At 17.2% G+C, this 21,054-nt stretch overlaps 3 protein-coding genes across 3 annotated transcripts in view; 2 read left to right on the top strand and 1 right to left on the bottom strand.

Annotated features, from left to right (window-relative positions):
* Positions 1–390: 390 nt before the first annotated feature.
* PADL01_1323200 (conserved Plasmodium membrane protein, unknown function) lies at positions 391–16,619 on the top strand (the record flags this gene model as incomplete). Its single annotated transcript, XM_028683776.1, has 3 exons — positions 391–15,684; positions 15,789–15,913; positions 16,034–16,619. The coding sequence occupies 3 exons, from the start codon at positions 391–393 to the stop codon at positions 16,617–16,619; spliced, it is 16,005 nt and encodes a 5,334-aa protein (XP_028539921.1).
* Positions 16,620–17,520: 901 nt separating this feature from the next.
* On the top strand, positions 17,521–19,328 carry PADL01_1323100 (micro-fibrillar-associated protein, putative; the record flags this gene model as incomplete). Its single annotated transcript, XM_028683775.1, has 3 exons — positions 17,521–17,646; positions 17,799–18,036; positions 18,253–19,328. 3 exons carry the CDS (start codon positions 17,521–17,523, stop codon positions 19,326–19,328), a joined length of 1,440 nt encoding a protein of 479 aa, XP_028539920.1.
* Positions 19,329–20,132: 804 nt separating this feature from the next.
* PADL01_1323000 (conserved Plasmodium membrane protein, unknown function) overlaps positions 20,133–21,054 on the bottom strand; it is a gene marked incomplete at both ends in the record, with an annotated part of 1,554 nt that continues 632 nt past the window's right edge. The window contains one exon of the mRNA XM_028683774.1: positions 20,133–21,054. This exon is cut by the window's right edge and continues 632 nt beyond it. Coding sequence (XP_028539919.1) covers positions 20,133–21,054 — 922 coding nt within the window.

The raw sequence follows: 21,054 nt of genomic DNA, 5'->3' as shown, positions 1-21,054 counted from the left end.
TATTTTATATTTAATCATATACAAAATTTATGAAATAAAAATATAGCTTTTTGGAATTTTTTTTTAATCATAATATAAAATAATTAAATTATATACAGTAATTTTTATTTTTATTTTTATTTTTTATTTTATTTTTTCTATCATCTCATTTTATAAATAATGTGACAAATTATTTATGTATTTGTTTTTCTTTGTTAAATATATTGTGTATGAATATTTATACAAATACATAATATAATATATATATATATATATATATATTTATATATGTAACGAAAAAAAATTTTATAATTTGTTTCATTTAATTTTATTCTTTTATTAAATGTGGCCATCCATGTTGTATCCTCGTGGGAGTGCCTCATTTTATTATTTATTTTGAACCTTCGAAAGATGAACTTCTTTAATATATTAAAGAACACCTCATTTGAGATAGATGCAATAAAAATAAATTTTCTCTTCTTTAAGAGTTTAATAATTTATAATATACCTTTAAAAAACATTGAAATAAGAAAGATTCTTTTTCATTTTTATTTTATAAAAAGGTTCCTTGCTTTAATCTTTAACAAGAAAACAAATGAGGATGACAATAATAAAATTAAAATAAAAAATAAAAAAAAAAATAAAAAAATAAATAAAAAAATAAATAATAGCATTAGTAGTTATAGTAGTAGTTGTTGTAGTATTTGTAGTTGTAGTTGTTGTAGTAGTTGTACTTGTAACAATAAGAATAATGACATATGTGATAATTATAATCATCATAATGATGATATTATAAATAATTCTAAAACTTTTAAAAAAGAATATATTGGTAATAGACTTAATGATAACCATTCCAATGAATATAATAAGGAACAAAATATTAATGTCTCTAGAAAAAACAAACAAGAGATATTTATAAAATCTGTAAAGGTATCCATAAATTATTCGCAGGTTGAACAATATAATTCTTATTATAATATTTATTTTAAATTAGCTAATCAAAATATTATATGTAGAATATTATATTACATATTTTTTAAGTTATTATTATATTGGTTTATTAAAATATTTTTTAAATTTTATTATATTAAAATTGAACAAGTACATGTAAATATATATTATAACTATAAACATAGGCACATAAAATATTGTGATAATAAAAAAAATATTTCTAAAAGTATAAATGTATATAATATAAAATTTTATGATCTATCTGTTTTTTATAATACACTCACAGATACTATAACAAATATTCAACAAAATGTTGTTCAAAAGAAAGATCAAATTATATCAAAGGGAGAAATCCAAAATTTAAATGCCCAAGATAATCAAACAAATAACAATAATAATATGGAGAATCACACATACGATAATGTTGAACATAACACATGTCAAAAAATATATAATAATTTATGTTCCTATAACACGTTTAATATATTTTGTAAAAAAATTATTCTTTTTAAAGAAAATAATCATCACAATAATTTAATACACATCAAACATCCAACCATTATATTGGATAATCATACCAATAAGTTTTTTTTTCCTTTTTTCCATATAAACCTTAAGACATGCGAATTGAAAGAAATTTGTTATTTATTAAATTATATAAACAATGACCATTTTATAAACGATTTAATAAAAATTATTGAAAGGAATGAACACACCAGTTATGTAAATTATGAAAAAAAAACAACAGCACAAAATGAAAATAAAAATTATTATAACTGCTTTTTAAACTGTTCCTTTTTTTTTAATTATTTATTTATTCATTTATATTTAAAAAATAAATTACTTTTAAAAAATGAAATTCATAAATTACATATAATACAAAAAAAATATGTAAATAATAATCATTGTAATAATAATGTATGCTATTATAATAATACAAGTGAAAAAAAATTACCTGACCGTTTCGAGCTATTTTTCAATTATCTCCTGACTTGTTCAGAAAAAAATGTAATTCGCATTGGTGAGGAAAAAAAGAAAAATAATAACAATATAAAAATAAATATAAATAATAATAATAATAATAAAATAAAAAATGAAATATATTTAGAGGAGGAGAAGACGTGTCCTTTAAATAATATTCGAAACAATGAGAATACGATATTAAATAATAATTATAATTATAGTGATATAAATATTGATCAGAGGAGTATTTATGGTATGGGCGAGTCTAATGAACATATGAATAAAGATCAAGAAGGAGAAAAAAAAATGAATTATTTTGATGAGGAAATATTTATGAAAGAAGATGAAAAAGAATGTAACTTCATTTTAAAAATATATCAAAATTTTAAAAATTCTTTGTCTTTAAGAAACGTTTTTATTATTTTTGAAATAAAAGAAATGTTGGAATTATACGAAATAATACAAAAGGAATTATTAATTACTCATTTGTGTGTAAGTAAAAAAGAGTATGATACTACAACAAATAAATATAATAATAATTATGATAATTTTTTGGTGAATTCTCTTTTTTGTAGTGATATATATATTGAAACGTTTCGTTTGTTCCTCAATAAAAATATAAATAAAAATATAATATTAAATGAAAACATTATTTTTATAAAAAATAGAAACGAAGAGTTGTGTTATGATAAATCACAAATGATTGATAAGGAAGAAATTATAAAAATAGAAATTCAAGAGATAAAAAAAAAAAATAGTAAGAATGATACATGTATAGAAATAAAACACCATGGATGTGGTGATCAATATAATGTAGATAATATTTATAAGGATATAGAGAAAGAAAAGATAGAAAGAGAAAGATATATATATTTAAATAATATATTATTTACTAGTGTTTATTATGAAGAGGATATTTTATATGAATATTCATTATGTGAAAAAATAAATATTATATTAAAAATAGAAAGAGAAATAGAAAGAGAAAGAGAAATAGAAAGAGAAATAGAAAGAGAAATAGAAATAGAAAGAGAAAGAGAAAGAGAAAAAGAAATAGAAAGAGAACATTTATATAATAAAAAATTTTATAATGATAATAACATTATTGTTACTATATATGTTCCTAATTTTGTTGGTTATATTTTACCTACACATTTAAATTTTATTTATTATTTATATTGTATATATTATTTAAGAAAAAAAAAAAGTACACATATTTTTAATTGTTGTATGAGAAATGTATTAAGAGAAAAATGTCGAGTGAATAAAAAAAAATTATATGAATATACAACTACTGATCATAAACAAGAATACGAAGAAAAAAAAAGAAAAAACAAAAAAAAAAGTTCACTTTTTATTATTAAATTAATTTGCACAAATTTTTCATTACAATTTTTTTGTATTTCAAACAAATATAATGTTATTAATAATAATTGTAATGTTTTATATACAAATAAAGGAAATAATAAAAATGTAATAAATGATAATATAATATCACCTTTGTTTATTACATTTAACTTGTATTATTTTTTAAAAATTAAATTAAATAATAGATATTTGTCTTATAAAACATATTATTTGAATAATCATTATTTTTATTTTAATAATCTAAAAGTTCAACTGTTATCATGTTGCAATATTCTGAGAGATGTTTGTGTCTTTGAAAAAAAAAAGAACAAAAATTATATGCCATATACAAAACGAAATAAAAAACTTTCAAATGATAGGAATAAATATAATGTTAACCCTCCTTGTGATTTATATTTAAAAATTAGTGACAAGGAAATTGATATAAATATAATTAATAATGTTAAAATAATTTTTCTTAATTTTATTATTTATCAAATATATATTGCCATACGAAGAATTATTTATTTAGATAATATAAAATTAAATTATAAAAGTACAAAAAAAAAAAAATTCATAAATGAAGAGAAAAGAAAAAGAAAAGTGAAACAAAACATATATCATCATATCTTATTTAAAAAGAATTATTTTTTAAGGAATATAAGGAATATATCATTGGAGAAAAATAAAGAGAAAAAATATATATATGATGATAATAATGAAGATAATAATGATGATAATAATGATGATAATAATGATGATAATAATGAAGATAATAATGAAGATAAACATTTGAATAATTATAATATTAAAGATTTATTCTTTCTAAATAATAAAGTCATTCATAATAAATCATATTATCAATATGAAGGAGAGCATAATAATAATAATAAGATGACAGTATCAGAGACAACAATACCTATAAATTTCAAAAGAAAAGATACAAATAAAATATATACATATTACAATTTTTATAATAAAAAAAAAAAAAAGACATCAGTATTTGAATTATATCATCTTTTAAAATATATTATCCATATAAAATTAAAAAGTCATATTACATTTATATCATTTGATAATGTTTATAATAGTTTAGAAAAAATAATAAATATAAAAAAAAATGAGGATATATTAAAAAATCAATATGAAATATATTTATGTAGTAATATATGTATATATTATTTTGATCTGTTACATAAATATAATATAAAAAAAAATAATTTTATTAAGTTGTTCATCGATTTTTATGCATTCAAAATATATAAAAGATTATATAAGAATAAAATGTTTAATATGTGTAGGTTTAAAAGATATGATTATAATGATTTTGAAACAAATGAAAGTAACATCAAAAGAATAAATAAAATAAATAAATATGATAGTCCTTACAATAATGATGAGTCACCTTATTTTGGTTTGATAACTACAATAAGAAATATAGATTTCACATATGAATTATTAAAACGTTATGATAAGAATACACTTGTTTATCATATTAATAAACCTTTTGATGACAACCTTTATAATATTAAAGAAGATATATATGATGAGGTTATAAAAAATATAAAAAGATATAATACAAATACTAAAATATATTGTAACAATATTTCTATTATATATAAGACGAATGATTTTTTTAATTTTTTGAATAAATATATTTTAACCGATTTTTTAAATATATTTTCTTTAAAGCATCCATATGAAATAAAACAAAAAAAAATAAAAAAAATAATAAAAAAAATAATAAATAATAATAAAATGATAAATACATGTGATGGTAATAATAATAAAATGATAAACACATATGATGGTAATAATAATAATAAAATGATAAACACATATGATGGTAATAATAATATAATTTTAAACACATGTGATGGTAATAATAATAAAGTGATAAACACATATGATGGTAATAATAATATAATTTTAAACACATATGATAGTAACAAACAAATTTGTAATGATAAAAAATATTATATTTTTTTTGAAGATGAAGTGTGTAATATGTTTAGACTACGTAATTATATTATTTTAAAAAATATGCTTGAAATGGAAGATGCAAAATATAAGAAAGGATATGAATCAAAGAATTTTTGTTCATATAATAATATTTATAGAATAGAAAAGAAAAAAATGAAAAATATGATTATAAGTTTGAATAAATATAATTTACATTTTAATAATGTAATTTTATATATTCCATCAATTTATAATAATAATAAATTTTTAATTTTTAAAAGTAGAAATATAGATATAAAAAATAAATATATATTTAAAAAACAAGATAATAAAATTAGATTATATGATAAAATATTAGTATATTTTTTAAATAATTCTTGTTTTTCATATCCAATAAAAAATATGGTCATGAATAATTTCCATCTTCTCATTCAATATTATAGAAATGTTTTATATAAAAAAAAAAATCCTCTTTTTTTTCTCAACATTTATTTATGTGGTGTCATACATATGTGTCCAGAAGATTTTAATTTATTACAGCAAGTAGTAGTTGATAATTTATTAAATAATAATGTAGAATATTTTTATGATAAGTTATATTGTAATTTATTACACACACAAAAAAACCAAAATAAAAATAAAAATATAAATAAAAATATAAATATAAATAATAAAAACAACAACAATAATAATAGTAGTAGTAAAAATATGGTTGAATACATATTATATTGTAATGATAATAAAAATTTTGAAGGTATCCAAAAGAAGATGGATCATCCAAATATATATAATATAAAAAAAGGAGAATGTAATAAAAAAGATAAAAGAAATATGTGTAAAGATATCCATATTATATTTCACTTTTTAAATTTACATATATATATAAAAAATAATTATTTAAAAAGTAATATGCTTTATATATATAGTAGATATTTTAATATAGATATTATAAAATATATAAATAGAAAAGACACCATAATAACACATATGAAAGGATTCATACCTATGATATTAAGTTATTTATATGAGTATCCAAATAATATAATAATGTATCATAAAAAAATAAATAAACAGGAATATATAAATATTATATCCAGACAAAATAATAAATATTTATATTTAAATAGTTCTCAATTTGATATATTAATAAAAAAAGAAATAAAAAGAAATATTTTTATATTGAATGAAAAAAAAAATAAAAAATTAAAACAAAATGAATGTTGTGAAATATTTTATAAAAGATCTAAAGATAATTTTATTGGTAAACAAATATGGAATCATATTAACATAAAAATTAAAAGTGTTTATATAAATACTGATATCTTTCAATTATATAATTTATATATTTTTTATTTTGTAACTGATAAAAATTTATTTATATATGAAATAACTAAACTCATAAAATTTGAAAGGTATATAAAAAGGTTGAATACAAAAAAATTTTTATCATCATTATATATTAAAGCAAAAAATATAAATAAAAATAAATATAAATATATAAATGAAAAAAAAAATACATATGTAAATGAAAAAAAAAATACATATGTAAATGAAAAAAAAAATACATATGTAAATAAAAAAATATATACCATAAGGGATAAAGAAAATGGTCATAAGAATAATTATTATGATATGCTAATATATTTATATTTATATAAAAAAATGAAAAATATAAAATCTACAGATTTTAATTATTATAGTAGTTATATAAAATATAATAATACATATAAAATAAATATAAACATTAAACAATTATCTTTTATATTTAATTTTATGTTTTATGAATATATCACATATCCTCCGAAATTATTTTACAGACATATAAAAAAAAAAAAAAAAAAAAATAATGTATATTTTAATAATAATAATAAAAAGGAATACAACAATGAATTATGTATTTTATATAAAGGATATTTTTATATTAATCTTTTATTTAATACATGGAAAAATATGTTTCTTTATATTGTTGACAAGAAAAAGTATATGTCTATAAATGGTTACTTGTTTGATGTTAATAATGTGATAGATAATAATAAAAATGTAGATAATATCAAATGTGTGAATCATAATAATATATCATCTTATGAAGATCCTATTTTTTCTAATAATATATATACTAAAGAAATAAAACAAAATGGGTATTGTATGACAAATAATGCATATTCAAATTTACCATATATTTTAAAACATTTATATGATAATATAAATGATATATATAATGAAAAAATTGAGATAGATTTTATGATAAAAAAAAGTAATAAATTATATTTAATAAGTTCTAATATATCATATCTTATAAGTTCGAATATGAATATACAACTAAATTGTAATTATAATAAGGATATATATTTTTTGAATAAGATAAAAAAAATAAAATTCAATTATTTTACTTTTAAGGATATATATGCAGATGATATGGTTATTACTGAGACAGGTCATTTGAATAAAAAAAATAAACCTGACGATAAATATGATGATATAAATGTGAATAGATATGATGATATAAATGTGAATATATATGATGATATAAATGTGAATAGATATGAAGATATAAATGTGAATAGATATGAAAATATAAATATGAATAGATATGAAAATATAAATATGAATAGATATGAAAATATAAATATGAATAGATCTATATTTACAAATAATTCATTTAAAAATGTTATACATGATACAAGATTTTTATATCACAAGTCAAATATAAAAAGATGTAATAAAAATGAATATTCTTTATTATTACATAATATAAATAAAGAAAATAATCAAATGGATAAAATAAAAAGAGATGCAGATTGTTCGAATCCTCTTTGTATGAATATAAAAATAAATAATTTGAATATAAATATAACATTAAAAGATTTATTATATTTAATAAATAAATTGAAAGAAATAAATTATTTTATAAAATATTATGAAGATATGAATGTATTATTTTTTGATAAATTATGTAGGGAAATATTATGTAATAAATATATATGTAAAATAAAAAAAGAAAAAATAAATATATCTTATCATTCAATTTTATTTTTAAATATAGATATATATAAATGTTCTTTAAATTTATATAAACCTATATATTGTTATAAAGAAAAAGAAATATATGATAAATATAAAATTGTAAATATAAATACTTATGGATCTTTTTTTTATACATGTTGTTTTAATAAAAAGGATAATGATACAATTTTTAAAAAAATACATATCTCTTTATATGTAGATATATTTTTTTCAAAGAATAATATAAATGAAGAATTTGTAAAGAAAATGTATATAACATTTATTTATATAAAACGTAAAGAACAAAATAATTTTTTTTTTATACTTCAAAATGATATTCTTAATGTATTTATTACAAAAAATGTGATGCGAAAAATTTTATATATGTATGAATGTGTAATGGATATGAATAATTATATATGCAATGATAAAATAAAAAAAAAAAATAAAAAAATAAATAAAAATAAAAAAATAAATAAAAATAAAAATAAACATAAAAATAAACATAAAAATAAACATGATTATATTTATAACAATAATGTGATGTTAGAAGGTGATGACTTCATAAATATTCATATTAAAGAAAAAAATAAAAAATATGATACACTACAAATTATAAAGAATAAAAAAAATCTTTTTCAATGTGATGAAGATATATATTATAATTTTGCAAACATATATTTATTATTAAATAATTATAAAGAAAAAATATTTTTTTATCAATCCAAAGATATATATTATTTAAACAATGATAATGAGAATCCCTTACTAATGTTTTATATAAATAAAAAAAAAAAAAAAAAAAAAAAAACAGCAACAACAACAACAAAGAGAAAAGAATATATAGAAAGTTTAAGAAATATAAATGAAGACAAGAAGAAAAAAATATATGAAAAACCTCTATACATCTTTCCAGTTTTAAAACAATATTATATAAAAAAAGATAATTTAATTATGTATAGAAAAAATAATATATTTCATTTTATTACTAATGTATGTATATATAATAATACCAATTTTGATATAATTTTTTTATATAAAAATTATAAGACGTTATTATATTCTAAAAAAAATAATTATATAAACAATTTTCAAGATATTCAAGAACCATTCTGTATCTTACTTTTTTATAAAAAGAAATTGTTTGTTTCACAATGTATTAATATATATCAAGGATTTCAAAAAATTACATATGATAATAGATTCCATTCCAAAAACAACATTCATTTAAATGTTAAAAGAAAACAAAAAGAAATTAATAAAATATTTAATTTAAATAAAAACATAAACCATAACAACAAAAATGGGAATACAAATTATTTTTATGATGATTTGCATCATATTATTTGTAATAAGGACCTTTATTATAAAAAACATCTACCCTTGAAAGAATATAAAAAATGGACAGATTTTTTTTATTTTAATCTATGTCAAGGACAAGAACATGAAAAAAAATGTGATGATCAAAAAAAATGTGATTATCAAAAGAAATATAAAAATGATGACATTCATATGGAACACATGCCTAATAATACTTATCAATTATTCAGTTTGATAGAAAGAAAATATATTAAATTATTTTTAAACAATACTCATATTAATTATGATAATAATGATATAGAGTTTATTATAGATATGACAGCTATGAAGAATAATAATTCGATATATATACATATAGATACACATGTAAGATTATTAAATCTTCTACCTTTACAAGTATTTTTTAAATGTCAGAATAAGATAGAGAAAATTAATTCATTTCAAAAGAAAGATATATTTTTTCACGATATTACATTAAATGTATCATCGAATGAATTTAATGATGTAAATAAATTTAAAATAATGTATCAAAAAGATGAAAAAAAAAAAAAGAGTGATATAATACCACTTATAGAGAATAATATAATTTCTTGTGAAAATAGAAAAGAAATATTTTATGTAAATTATTTTAGATTAAATAAAGAAATGATTATAACATGTCACACTGTTATTTTTTTATATGATATATGTGTGAAGGATATACAAATTAATGATCATAAAATATTTTTTAGGACCAAAGATAAATATAATAGTAATATAAAAAAGGGAGTGGATGAACCATATATATATCCTCTTAAAAAAATTAAAAAGTTTGAATCATTTTTTTATGAACCATGTAAATGTATTATTATGGAGAATAAAAAAATAGAGAATATATATTCTAATACAAATATAGAGATAAAAATAAAAGGAAATAATCAAAATAATTCAAACGATGTTAAGACATATATGATAATATGTTGGAAACGAAAAAATGAGATATCTAATTATATAAATGATAAGCTTAATATGTCTTCAATTATTTCATATTATAATATAGAAAAGGGATCTCAGAATATGACAAATAATAATACAAATAATAATACAAATAATATGACACAAAAAAATACAGATAATATAACATGCCATACAAAATATTATCATAATAATAATTACTTATATAACAATTTTTTTGATAAAAAAAATGATATGTTAAGTCCATGCAATAATTTTATTAAACAAATTATATTTATTCATCCATATTTTATTCTTATAAATAATACAAATTATAATATAGTCATGTGCTATCCTTATAATTTTTATAACAATAATGGAAATTATAAAACAACTGAAAATGAAATAAATAAAAGCAAAAGGACTTATGATTACCCTAGACACTCCACTAGTGTCATTAATTTAATATCTGAACATGAAGATAAAAATTTTTTTTTTTATATCAGTAATGGTGATGATATTAGTAATTATCTTTTTATAAGTGGAAGAGTGGATATAAGCAAAGAATCGACGGTCATCTTATGTTTTCAAAATAAAAAAAATATAAAACTAAATGAAGACACAACAGAACAGAAACGTAATAATAATGATAATATTAATAATGATAATATTAATAATATTAATAATAATAATAATTATGTTTGTATCAAAACAGACAAAGAAACATACCATGTTTCATATATTCATCTAAAAATTACAGTATGCAAAGGATATAACTTACAAGGAAATTATAAGAAAAATATATTTCATAATAGTATGTATATTATTATATCTGAATATATAAATAATAGATATAAATTTGAAAAGTACATATCATATATAAATAATTATAATAGTAATAAATTATATGTAAATCATAATATAGAAAAAAATAATGTTATGAATATATATAAATATATAAAAAATGAATCAAAAAGTGATCAAATAGGTGTGCATTCATATGGTAAAAAATTTATAGAACACGAACACAATAATGGATATCATGAAAATAAGGATTATTATGATGATGGAAATAAGGATTATTATGATGATGAAAATAAGAATTATTATGATGATGAAAATAAGAATTATTATTATGATGATGATAAGAATTATTATGATGATGATGATAAGAATTATTATTATGATGATAAGAATTATTATAATGATGATAAGAATTATTATGATGATGATGATGAAGAAGAAAGTGTCAAAAAAATATTTATATACAACGACACAGAAAGAGAAATCCTTTTTGATATATTCGACATGAGTGAAATGATTTACATAATAAAAAAGACGATGGACCAGACAAAAAATAAAATAAACCACAACAATAATAATAACAACAATAATGATAATAATAACAATAATAATAACAACAATAATGATAATAATATTTATAATAATATTTATAATGCTCGATATCATGAGAAAGAGACATTTCATTCCATCAAAGAAATACAAAAAACACAAAATTTGAATAAAACAAAAAAAAAAATGAAAGAAAATTTTTTCCTAAATATTTTTAATTTGTATAGTAGTGATGAAGAATCTTCTGGAGATGAAAAAAATAGTACTCAAGAATATATATCATATGATATACAAAATAAAACAAATATATTATCATCTAAAAAATATCTTGATTTTATATACAAACATAATTATTCTTTTAAAAAATATATAAAAGATAATGAACATTTATTTCGTAGTGTTGAGAAAAAAAGTATGATATTCTTTTCAATGAGGAAAAATAATGATATTAAAGATTGTTTTTTTATAATAAATACAAATTATAAAGATGATAATAAGTACTGTCTTAATGCTTTTCATGATGATGATCAAACGGACGTATTTTATAATATCAATTGTGATAATATGAATGATTATGATAATTGTTATAATTGTGATAATTTTTACAATTGTGATAACCTTGAATCATATAATCTTTTTCATTTTTCCTTAAAAAATAAAAAGAATCATAACAAAAGATATGTAATAAAATATAACAACAAAGAAGAAAAGAAAACGACTTACATACAAATATTTCTAATCCAAAAAAAAAAAAAATTATTCATTTATATTTCAAATATTGTAGATAATCTCATACAAGTAAAAGGAAAGATAAACATGAACACTCTTCATAAACAAAATCAATATTTTATAAAAAAAGAAGAAGATATAACAACATATGATAAAACGGATCATATATATAAAGATAATATAATATCTCCCAAAAAATATATATGTAATGAATATTATATAGGACAGAATATAAGATATAACAAATTTATTGAAATAATAAAAAGATATAAAGGAAAAAAAAAAATTACATTTATAAGAAGAAATAAGGGTTACATATTTTTAAATAATATATATAGAAATATTATTAATAATTGTGAATATAATAAACATAAACGTAAAAGTCTTTTTAAGTTTTTTAAAAAACACTGTTTTATTAAACAAGGTATGACATATATGGCATGGAAAATATTAACATATATTCATAAGAAATGTATAAAAATTCAATTCAACATAAAAGATGATACAGCAACAAAAAAAAAAAAAAATAAAAAAAATAATAAAAATAAAAAAAATAATAAAAATAAAAAAAATAATAAAAATAAAAAAAATAAAAAAAATAATATATTTATTCACAATAATAATAAAAATTATTATTATTATTATTATTATTATTATTATATGTTGAAATATCTTTGTGGTTATCATACATATAGCAGAAATATTCACTTATATGAAAAAAATAATAAAAATATATTTTATATTATAAATCATAAGCAAGAAAAAAATAATAAAGAAACTGATCCTATAGAAGAATATAATTACTATATACATCTAAAAAAGGATATAAGATTCCATTTTTTCACATCTGTAATAATACAAGATAATTATATTAATCGAAACAAATATGAATCAAGACATTCTAATGATTTTCATAGTTATTCTTATATAAATAATTATCATAATGAAAATTATATAAACAATTATTCATCACATAGGAATATTTCTTATGAATATGGTTATAATAATATAAATACAATGGATGATAATATGATATCTTTAAAAAAAAAGGATAATAATATAAATAATGAATATGATAAATATATAAATAATATAATAAATTACAAAGCAAAAGATAACAAAATAAATGTAAATAAAAAAATAAATGTTGAGATACAAAATAATATATCATCTATTTTATATAATCAAAGAGATAATGAAAAAACAAACAATAAAAATGATAGACAACTTAATACATATATAATATATGAAAAAAAAAAAAAAAATGCACACATATTTACATTAATATTAAATAACATAAATTTAGCTATAAATAAAAAAAATACTTATAACGTATCGTATCATATTTTTCTCTCCATTAAAGATATTCTCTTACTATATATGTTATCACCAGAAATAAATAAAATATTTTTTAAAAAGAATATAAATCAAAATAAAAATCATTATCATACAAATGACTTGAATGTAGATAAGAAAAAAAAAAACCGTTCTGAAAATGACAAATGTGTTAATACATATTGTGATAATAATAATAATAATAATAATATGGATTATTTAATAAATATAGAAATACAATACTTTTATAATAATAAATATTCTTTTTATATAAAAAATTTTTCTTTTTCCTTATCACCTATTTATATACATTTGTCATCAACACATGTAGAAGACATATATTTTTTTTATAATTATATTTGTGGATTTATTAAGAAAAAAAGATCTGAAAAAATAACAAACAAAAAAGAAAAGCTACAAGAAGATAATTTTATATTTCTTAACATTGATGAAAATAAATTAAATGAAGAAAAAACAAAAAAATCAAAAAATGAAAATATAATAAAATATCTAAATGTAATATATAAAAATATTTGCCTATGTAATAAAAAAATGATTTATTCAAATATGAGAAAAAATACAAATATAAAATGTCCATTGTGTATTAAAAAAAAAGAATCTTTATTTTCTTGTAATATAAAAAAGAAGAAGAAAATAAAAATTAATAATTTATATATTAGTACATTAAATATTAATTTATCATATAATAAAATGAAAAGAAATGTAAATATATATATAAATAAAAATGAACAAGAAAAAGATAATATGTATTATATTTTAAATTATTTTTATGATATAAAAGATGCAGACTTTGTATTATCATCATTCAATTTAAAAAATGTTAAAGAAAATGATATATTGAACATTTTTAATTACATATTTAATTTTTATTTAAAAGAATTATATAAAAATTTTTTCTTTTATCTAACAAGAATGAATTTAATAAATAAATATCTACATGATTATTATAATTTTTTTCATGTTATTATAGACAATAGTAAAATTTTTAACATTGATATATCAAATAGTCTTAAAACTTTGAAAGAAGAAATACAAAAAAGAGGAAATCAGTTTAATATTTCACAATATATTATTAAAGGAGTACATGAAGAAAAAGAAAATCATATAATACAAGATGATATAATATATTATAAATATAATAATAGTGTAAATATAGATAATAAAACAAATAAACTTGTTGATCATACTACACAAACACAAAAATATTTTAATAAAGAAACAGAAATTGAAAGTCAAATATTTTTATCTAGGAAATATAAAAGTTTATTATTACAAAATAAAATAAAAACAACTGGACATGAAAATCTTTTTAAAATTTGGAATGATTTACAAACTTATAGTGATTCAAATGCATATATAAAATCAAAAAGAAAAAAAAAAATACAGAATATAAACAAAAAACTTTTTTATATACATAATAATAAAAAAAGATATATATTAAATTATTCAACAAATAATAGTGATTATAATTCTTATGACAATAATGAAGATGATATTATTGATAATAATATTGTTATACATCAAAATATAAAACAAGATCAAGAAATAAAAAATATAAAGGAAAAAGATAAAGAAAAATATAATTATTCAAATTTTAATTTATTTAATAATACAATAAAATCATTTGGAAAGGATATAATGTCAGGCATTAATAATTTTCTATATAATAATAATGATAATATAATAAAAAATTATAAAAATCATGATTTATTTTTTGACCTTGATAAGAAGCATATTATTAATTATTTTACTTCAACAATGAAAGAAATAAAATCTATAAAAATGAAGGTAATCTCAAAAAAAAAAAAAAAAAAAACTTTGAACATAAATATTATATGTGTATATGTATGTATGTATGTATTTATTTTATTTTTTTTAATTTATTTATGCAGGATTCTTTACATTCATATGAGAAGAAAGATCAAATAATTACGTACTTTCCAATTTATAAAAAGAATAAAATTTTGTTTAACCATTGCTCTATCAAAAAATGGGAAATTTTTAAAAACCACCCACTGTAAGTATTATAAAATATATATATATATATTTATTTATTTATTTATTTATATATTTATTTATTTATATATTTATTTATTTATGTTTATTTTTTTTTTATTTGATTTGCTTCCCTTCTCAGATACAACTACATAATCCTCAATTATCTGTATGACAAAAAAGAAGACATGCTAATATTATTTTGTGATGATATCATTGTTCAAATAAAGAGTAAAAAAAAACATGCTGTTATAAGAAAAGAAAATATTATAAAAATTGAAATGTGCTGTATTTATTTTAATATGACATTTGAGTGTGATAAAAATATTATCTTTAACATAAAAAATATTATAAAAAAAAATAAAAATAATTTCCTTGGTCTTTATTTTGATATACTTTTTAAAAACAAAAAGAAAAAAAGGCTAATAAAAAAAATACACAAAAATCTTGTGAAAATCTTGTACTTCCTTTATTATGTATTTCATTTTATATATAATTATAATAAAAAAATTGCAAACATGAAAAAATTAAAAAATAAAAATCTACATCAAAATATTAATCATGAACAGACAAATACAATAAATTCTACTTCTTATAAATCTAAAGAACATCCATTTATAACAATATTTCTAGAAAACCAAAAAACTATTTTTTCTTTTTCATCCATAACACATTTTTATTACTTCTTTATTAATATAAGAGATCTATTATTTAATAAATCGTATTAATAAAAAGAAATACAAAATGGATACACATATATATAATATATATATATATATATGTATGTACATAAATTTTTTATCTTCTCAAAATTTCTAATTAAATTATTAATTAAGCATTTGTTTTTTTTGTTATTTTTAATTATATATATATATATATATATATATATATATATATATATATATATATATATATATGTATATATTTATATATCCTTTTATTTTTAATTAAAAAATCTTTATATTATATTATTTTATTTTTTTTTACGTGTATACAATTATTATATATAAATATTATGTTTTCCTAAAAAAAAATATATACATTTTATTACTTGTATATAATATATTATTATAATGTATATAGAATTATTACTTTTTTATATATTCTCGCTATATTTTTTAAAATTATTTTAATTTGTATCAATTAAATAATTATAAATATATAATATATATATATATATATATTTTTTTGTTTTTATATCATAATTAAAATTTTAAAAACTTTTTCTTTTTTATATCTTTTTTAAACAAACAAATAATAAAATATACATTATATATATAATATATATATAATAATAATAATGTAGGCTTTTACTTACTATAGTTTATCAATATTTTTAATGTTATATATTATATATATATATATATAAAATATTATTAATATATATATTTATATATTTTTAATTTTTTTTTTAAAGCTATGATTATTAATAAAATATTCAAATGATAATATAATATTTTATATACATAATATTTTTTTTTTTTTTTTTTTGAACTTCCATTATGTAAAATGTAAAGATAAAAAAAAAAAAAAAAAAAAAAAAAAAACCCAGAATAAAAGTAACAAGAAAAGGATAATTTAATTAGACTAAATAACATTTATATAACCTAAAAAAAAAAAAAAAAAAATATGAGCACAGTGAATGAACTTTTAAATTATTTTGTTGTAAATGATGATAATGACGATTTGAATAAAAATGATGAAAAAAATAAAAACAAAGAAAAAACAGTCGTAAGGAGATATTTCCCGGGAAAGGTAATTATATATATTAAAGAAAAAAAAAAAAAAAAATATACATATGTATATATTTATGTGATTATTTTTAATATAATCCTATTTATACAACTTCTCACATATATATATATATATATATATATTTATATATATTTATATTAATGTTCTTATAGAAACCTCATTATGCAAAAAAAGGAGAAGACGATGATGATGAAGACGACGATGAAGATGAAGAAGAAGAAAAACGAGATCGTAGCCAACCAGAGGAACAAGAAAAAGACGAAAGAGAATTTAACAAAGTTATTAATGAACCAATAATAAAAAAAGAACATGAAAATAAAAATATAATTACACAAAATATTAAACATAATAATAATATTGATAATAGATATGAAAGATTAAAAAATAAAAGTAAGCCAAGGAAAAAAAAAAAAAAAAAAAAAAAAAAAAAAAAAACCTGAACAAGTCATGTGAATTTTTTATTTATTCAAAATGTACATATTAATTTTATATAATTATCTATATGTATATAATATTATGTCAATTTTTTTTTTATTCAAAATGTACATATTAATGTTATATAATTATCCATATGTATATAATATTATGTCAATTTTTTCTTATCAGATTTAAGGGGAGATAATCAAGAAAGGATAAGAAGCAGAAGAAGAGAAGTAACCATAATTGATAACAATGAAAATGAAAAATTAGATGAACATAATGAAGAAAATGTTAAAAAGGTAGATGAATATGAAGATATTATAAAAAATATTACGGAATATAATAAAAAAGACGCAGGTGATTATAATGATGAAGATGACGATCAAGGTGATGATGAAGATGATGAGGAAGACGACGATGATGATGATGATGAAGACGATGAGGAGGACGATGATGAAGAAGACGATTCCGCTTCAGGTGATGATTATATGAATGAAGGAAATAACGAAAGAATTATGAAACATGAATTCATCTTCAAAACATCACGAAGAACTCTTATGGAAAATAAAAACAAAGAAGAAGCAGAGAAAAAGGCCCTACAAAACCTAAAGGAAGAAAAAGAATTAATAGAAATAGAAAAAAAAGAAAATGCAATAAAAGAAGTTTTAAACCAAGACATGTTAGAAGAAAAATTAAAAAATAAAGAAAATAATGTTTTTTCCTCAGAAGAAGATTTTGAGGAAGATGAACAAGATGAAGAATTAAATGAACAAGAATACGAATTGTGGAAAATAAGACATATCAATAGATTAAAAAGAGATGAATTAGATAGAAAGAAATATGAAATCTTAGAATTAGAAATAGAGAAAAGAAGAAAAATGACAGATAAAGAAATTATACAAGATAATAAAACATTACCAAATAAAGAAAAGAAAAAGAAAAAAAAAATGTTATTTATGCAAAAATATTATCATAAAGGAGGTTTCTATCAAGATTTATTTGAAGAAGGAAAAGAAGAAATATATTTAAGAGATTATAATGAACCAGTATATGAAGATAAAATTGATAGACAAAACTTACCAAAAGTATTGCAAGTAAGAAGAGGAAAATTTGGAAAACAAGGACAATCCAAATATACACATTTATTGGATAATGATACATCTAGAAAAGATTCTTTATGGAATAATATTGAATCTAATATTAAATTCAAGGAGAAGAAAAAAGATCAATTTGATAGACCTACATATAGAAAAAAAAATTAAAATATTCCATATGTAAAAAAACTCTTTTTTTTTTCTTTTTTTTTTTATTTTTATTTTTTTCGTTATAATTGGACAATAAATAAATATATATTTATTAAATCCAATATTTTACACATGATTTTATTTTTTTTGTTATTCAATGTATATATATATATGTATGTATATATGCAAATTTTTTTATTTATAAATTAAACAATTTATCATTTAAATTAATCTTTTCAATGATTTCAAAAAAAAAAAAAAAAAAAACATACGTACATATATGTTTAATATGTATGTTCACTTATTTATTTTGAAAATCTATACATATTTCTTTTTTTTTTTTTTTTTTTTAATTAATAAATAGTTTTTATATAAGCCTAAAATTAAATATGCACCGTTCAGGTGAAAATGAGAAAAATAAATAAAAAAATTTTAATTTATTAAAAAAAATTAAAAATAAGACAAATTATTATGAACCGTTCAGGTAAAAAATAAAAAAAAATAAAAAAATAAATAAATAATAATAATAAATAGATATACATATATATATATATATATATATATATATATATATATATATATATATATATGTATGTATGTATGTATGTATGTATGTATAATATTTATAATGCCAAAATTTTATGCACCGTTCAGGTTAAAAAAAAGCTTAATACTTTATAAAATATTAGCTAACCATATTTTGAAAAAAAGTTAAAGATGTATGCAAAGGCAAAAAATGTCCACATATATATATTATGTACACCCTTTTTATAGTTTAATAAAATGTTAATAAAAAATGTTGAAATTTTTCCTGCGATGTGTTTAGAATACCGTTCTAATATTTAACATTCTTCCTGTTTCATAGAATATGGAATATATGGAAGAATAATGTTTATTTGGGACAACACAATTTTCAAAAAAGTAGATAAAGTTATCCATAAAAAGGTAAGCCCACATGAACAGATCATTTGCAAAAGGTAGATTGAAAATTTCTTCACAGAATTTTTCTTGAAAAAGTAAACTATTGGTCATTCGATTATAAAAAGCGTTTGTAAAATATAAGATGATAGTCGAAACAATTCTGCTTGGGGGTATGAGCATATAAGATCCTACGGCTGTTATATACATGGAATAAGCATAAATAACATCATAAATAAAATATAAGAATCCAAAATGTTCTAAGAATATATAATATATTTTAATAGCAGGATATTTTTTTGCACAATTTTTAAGATTAATAAAATAAACATAAGTTAATTCAGTATATGTTGAATAATTATTATAATTTGGAGGTAATAGCTTTAATATTTCCATTTGTTTATTTGAGATTTCTATACAAGTGTAATTAAGTTTATCATTTTTCATTTTATTTAAAAAATAGAGTATATCATTTAAATACATAATACTGGTACCATTAAAAACTTGTGTTTTAATTAAAGCTAATAAGATAGAACATATGATTACTAAAAGTTTAACTTTTTTATAATGATTTTTATTTGTAAGTTGATTAATCCGATGTATATAGCAATCAAATATAAAAACTGATAATAAGAATGTTTCTGTTTTATATTGCAATCCATAACATATTTCATATATATATGATAAATTTTGTTCTCTACCTTCAATAAAAGAATTAATTTTATAAATAAATATTTTCGCTTTTTCTATTAATACTTCTTGTACAATCGGTTGTTCGTTATGTTCTTTTAAATGATAAGTTTGTCTATGATTAAAAGATTCTTTT

The sequence above is a fragment of the Plasmodium sp. gorilla clade G2 genome (genome assembly GCF_900097015.1).
Source record: "Plasmodium sp. gorilla clade G2 genome assembly, chromosome: 13".
In the NCBI taxonomy this organism is placed as follows: domain Eukaryota; phylum Apicomplexa; class Aconoidasida; order Haemosporida; family Plasmodiidae; genus Plasmodium; species Plasmodium adleri (nom. inval.).
Note: the sequence above shows the minus strand (reverse complement) of the source record. Positions and strands in the feature narration are given on the sequence as shown.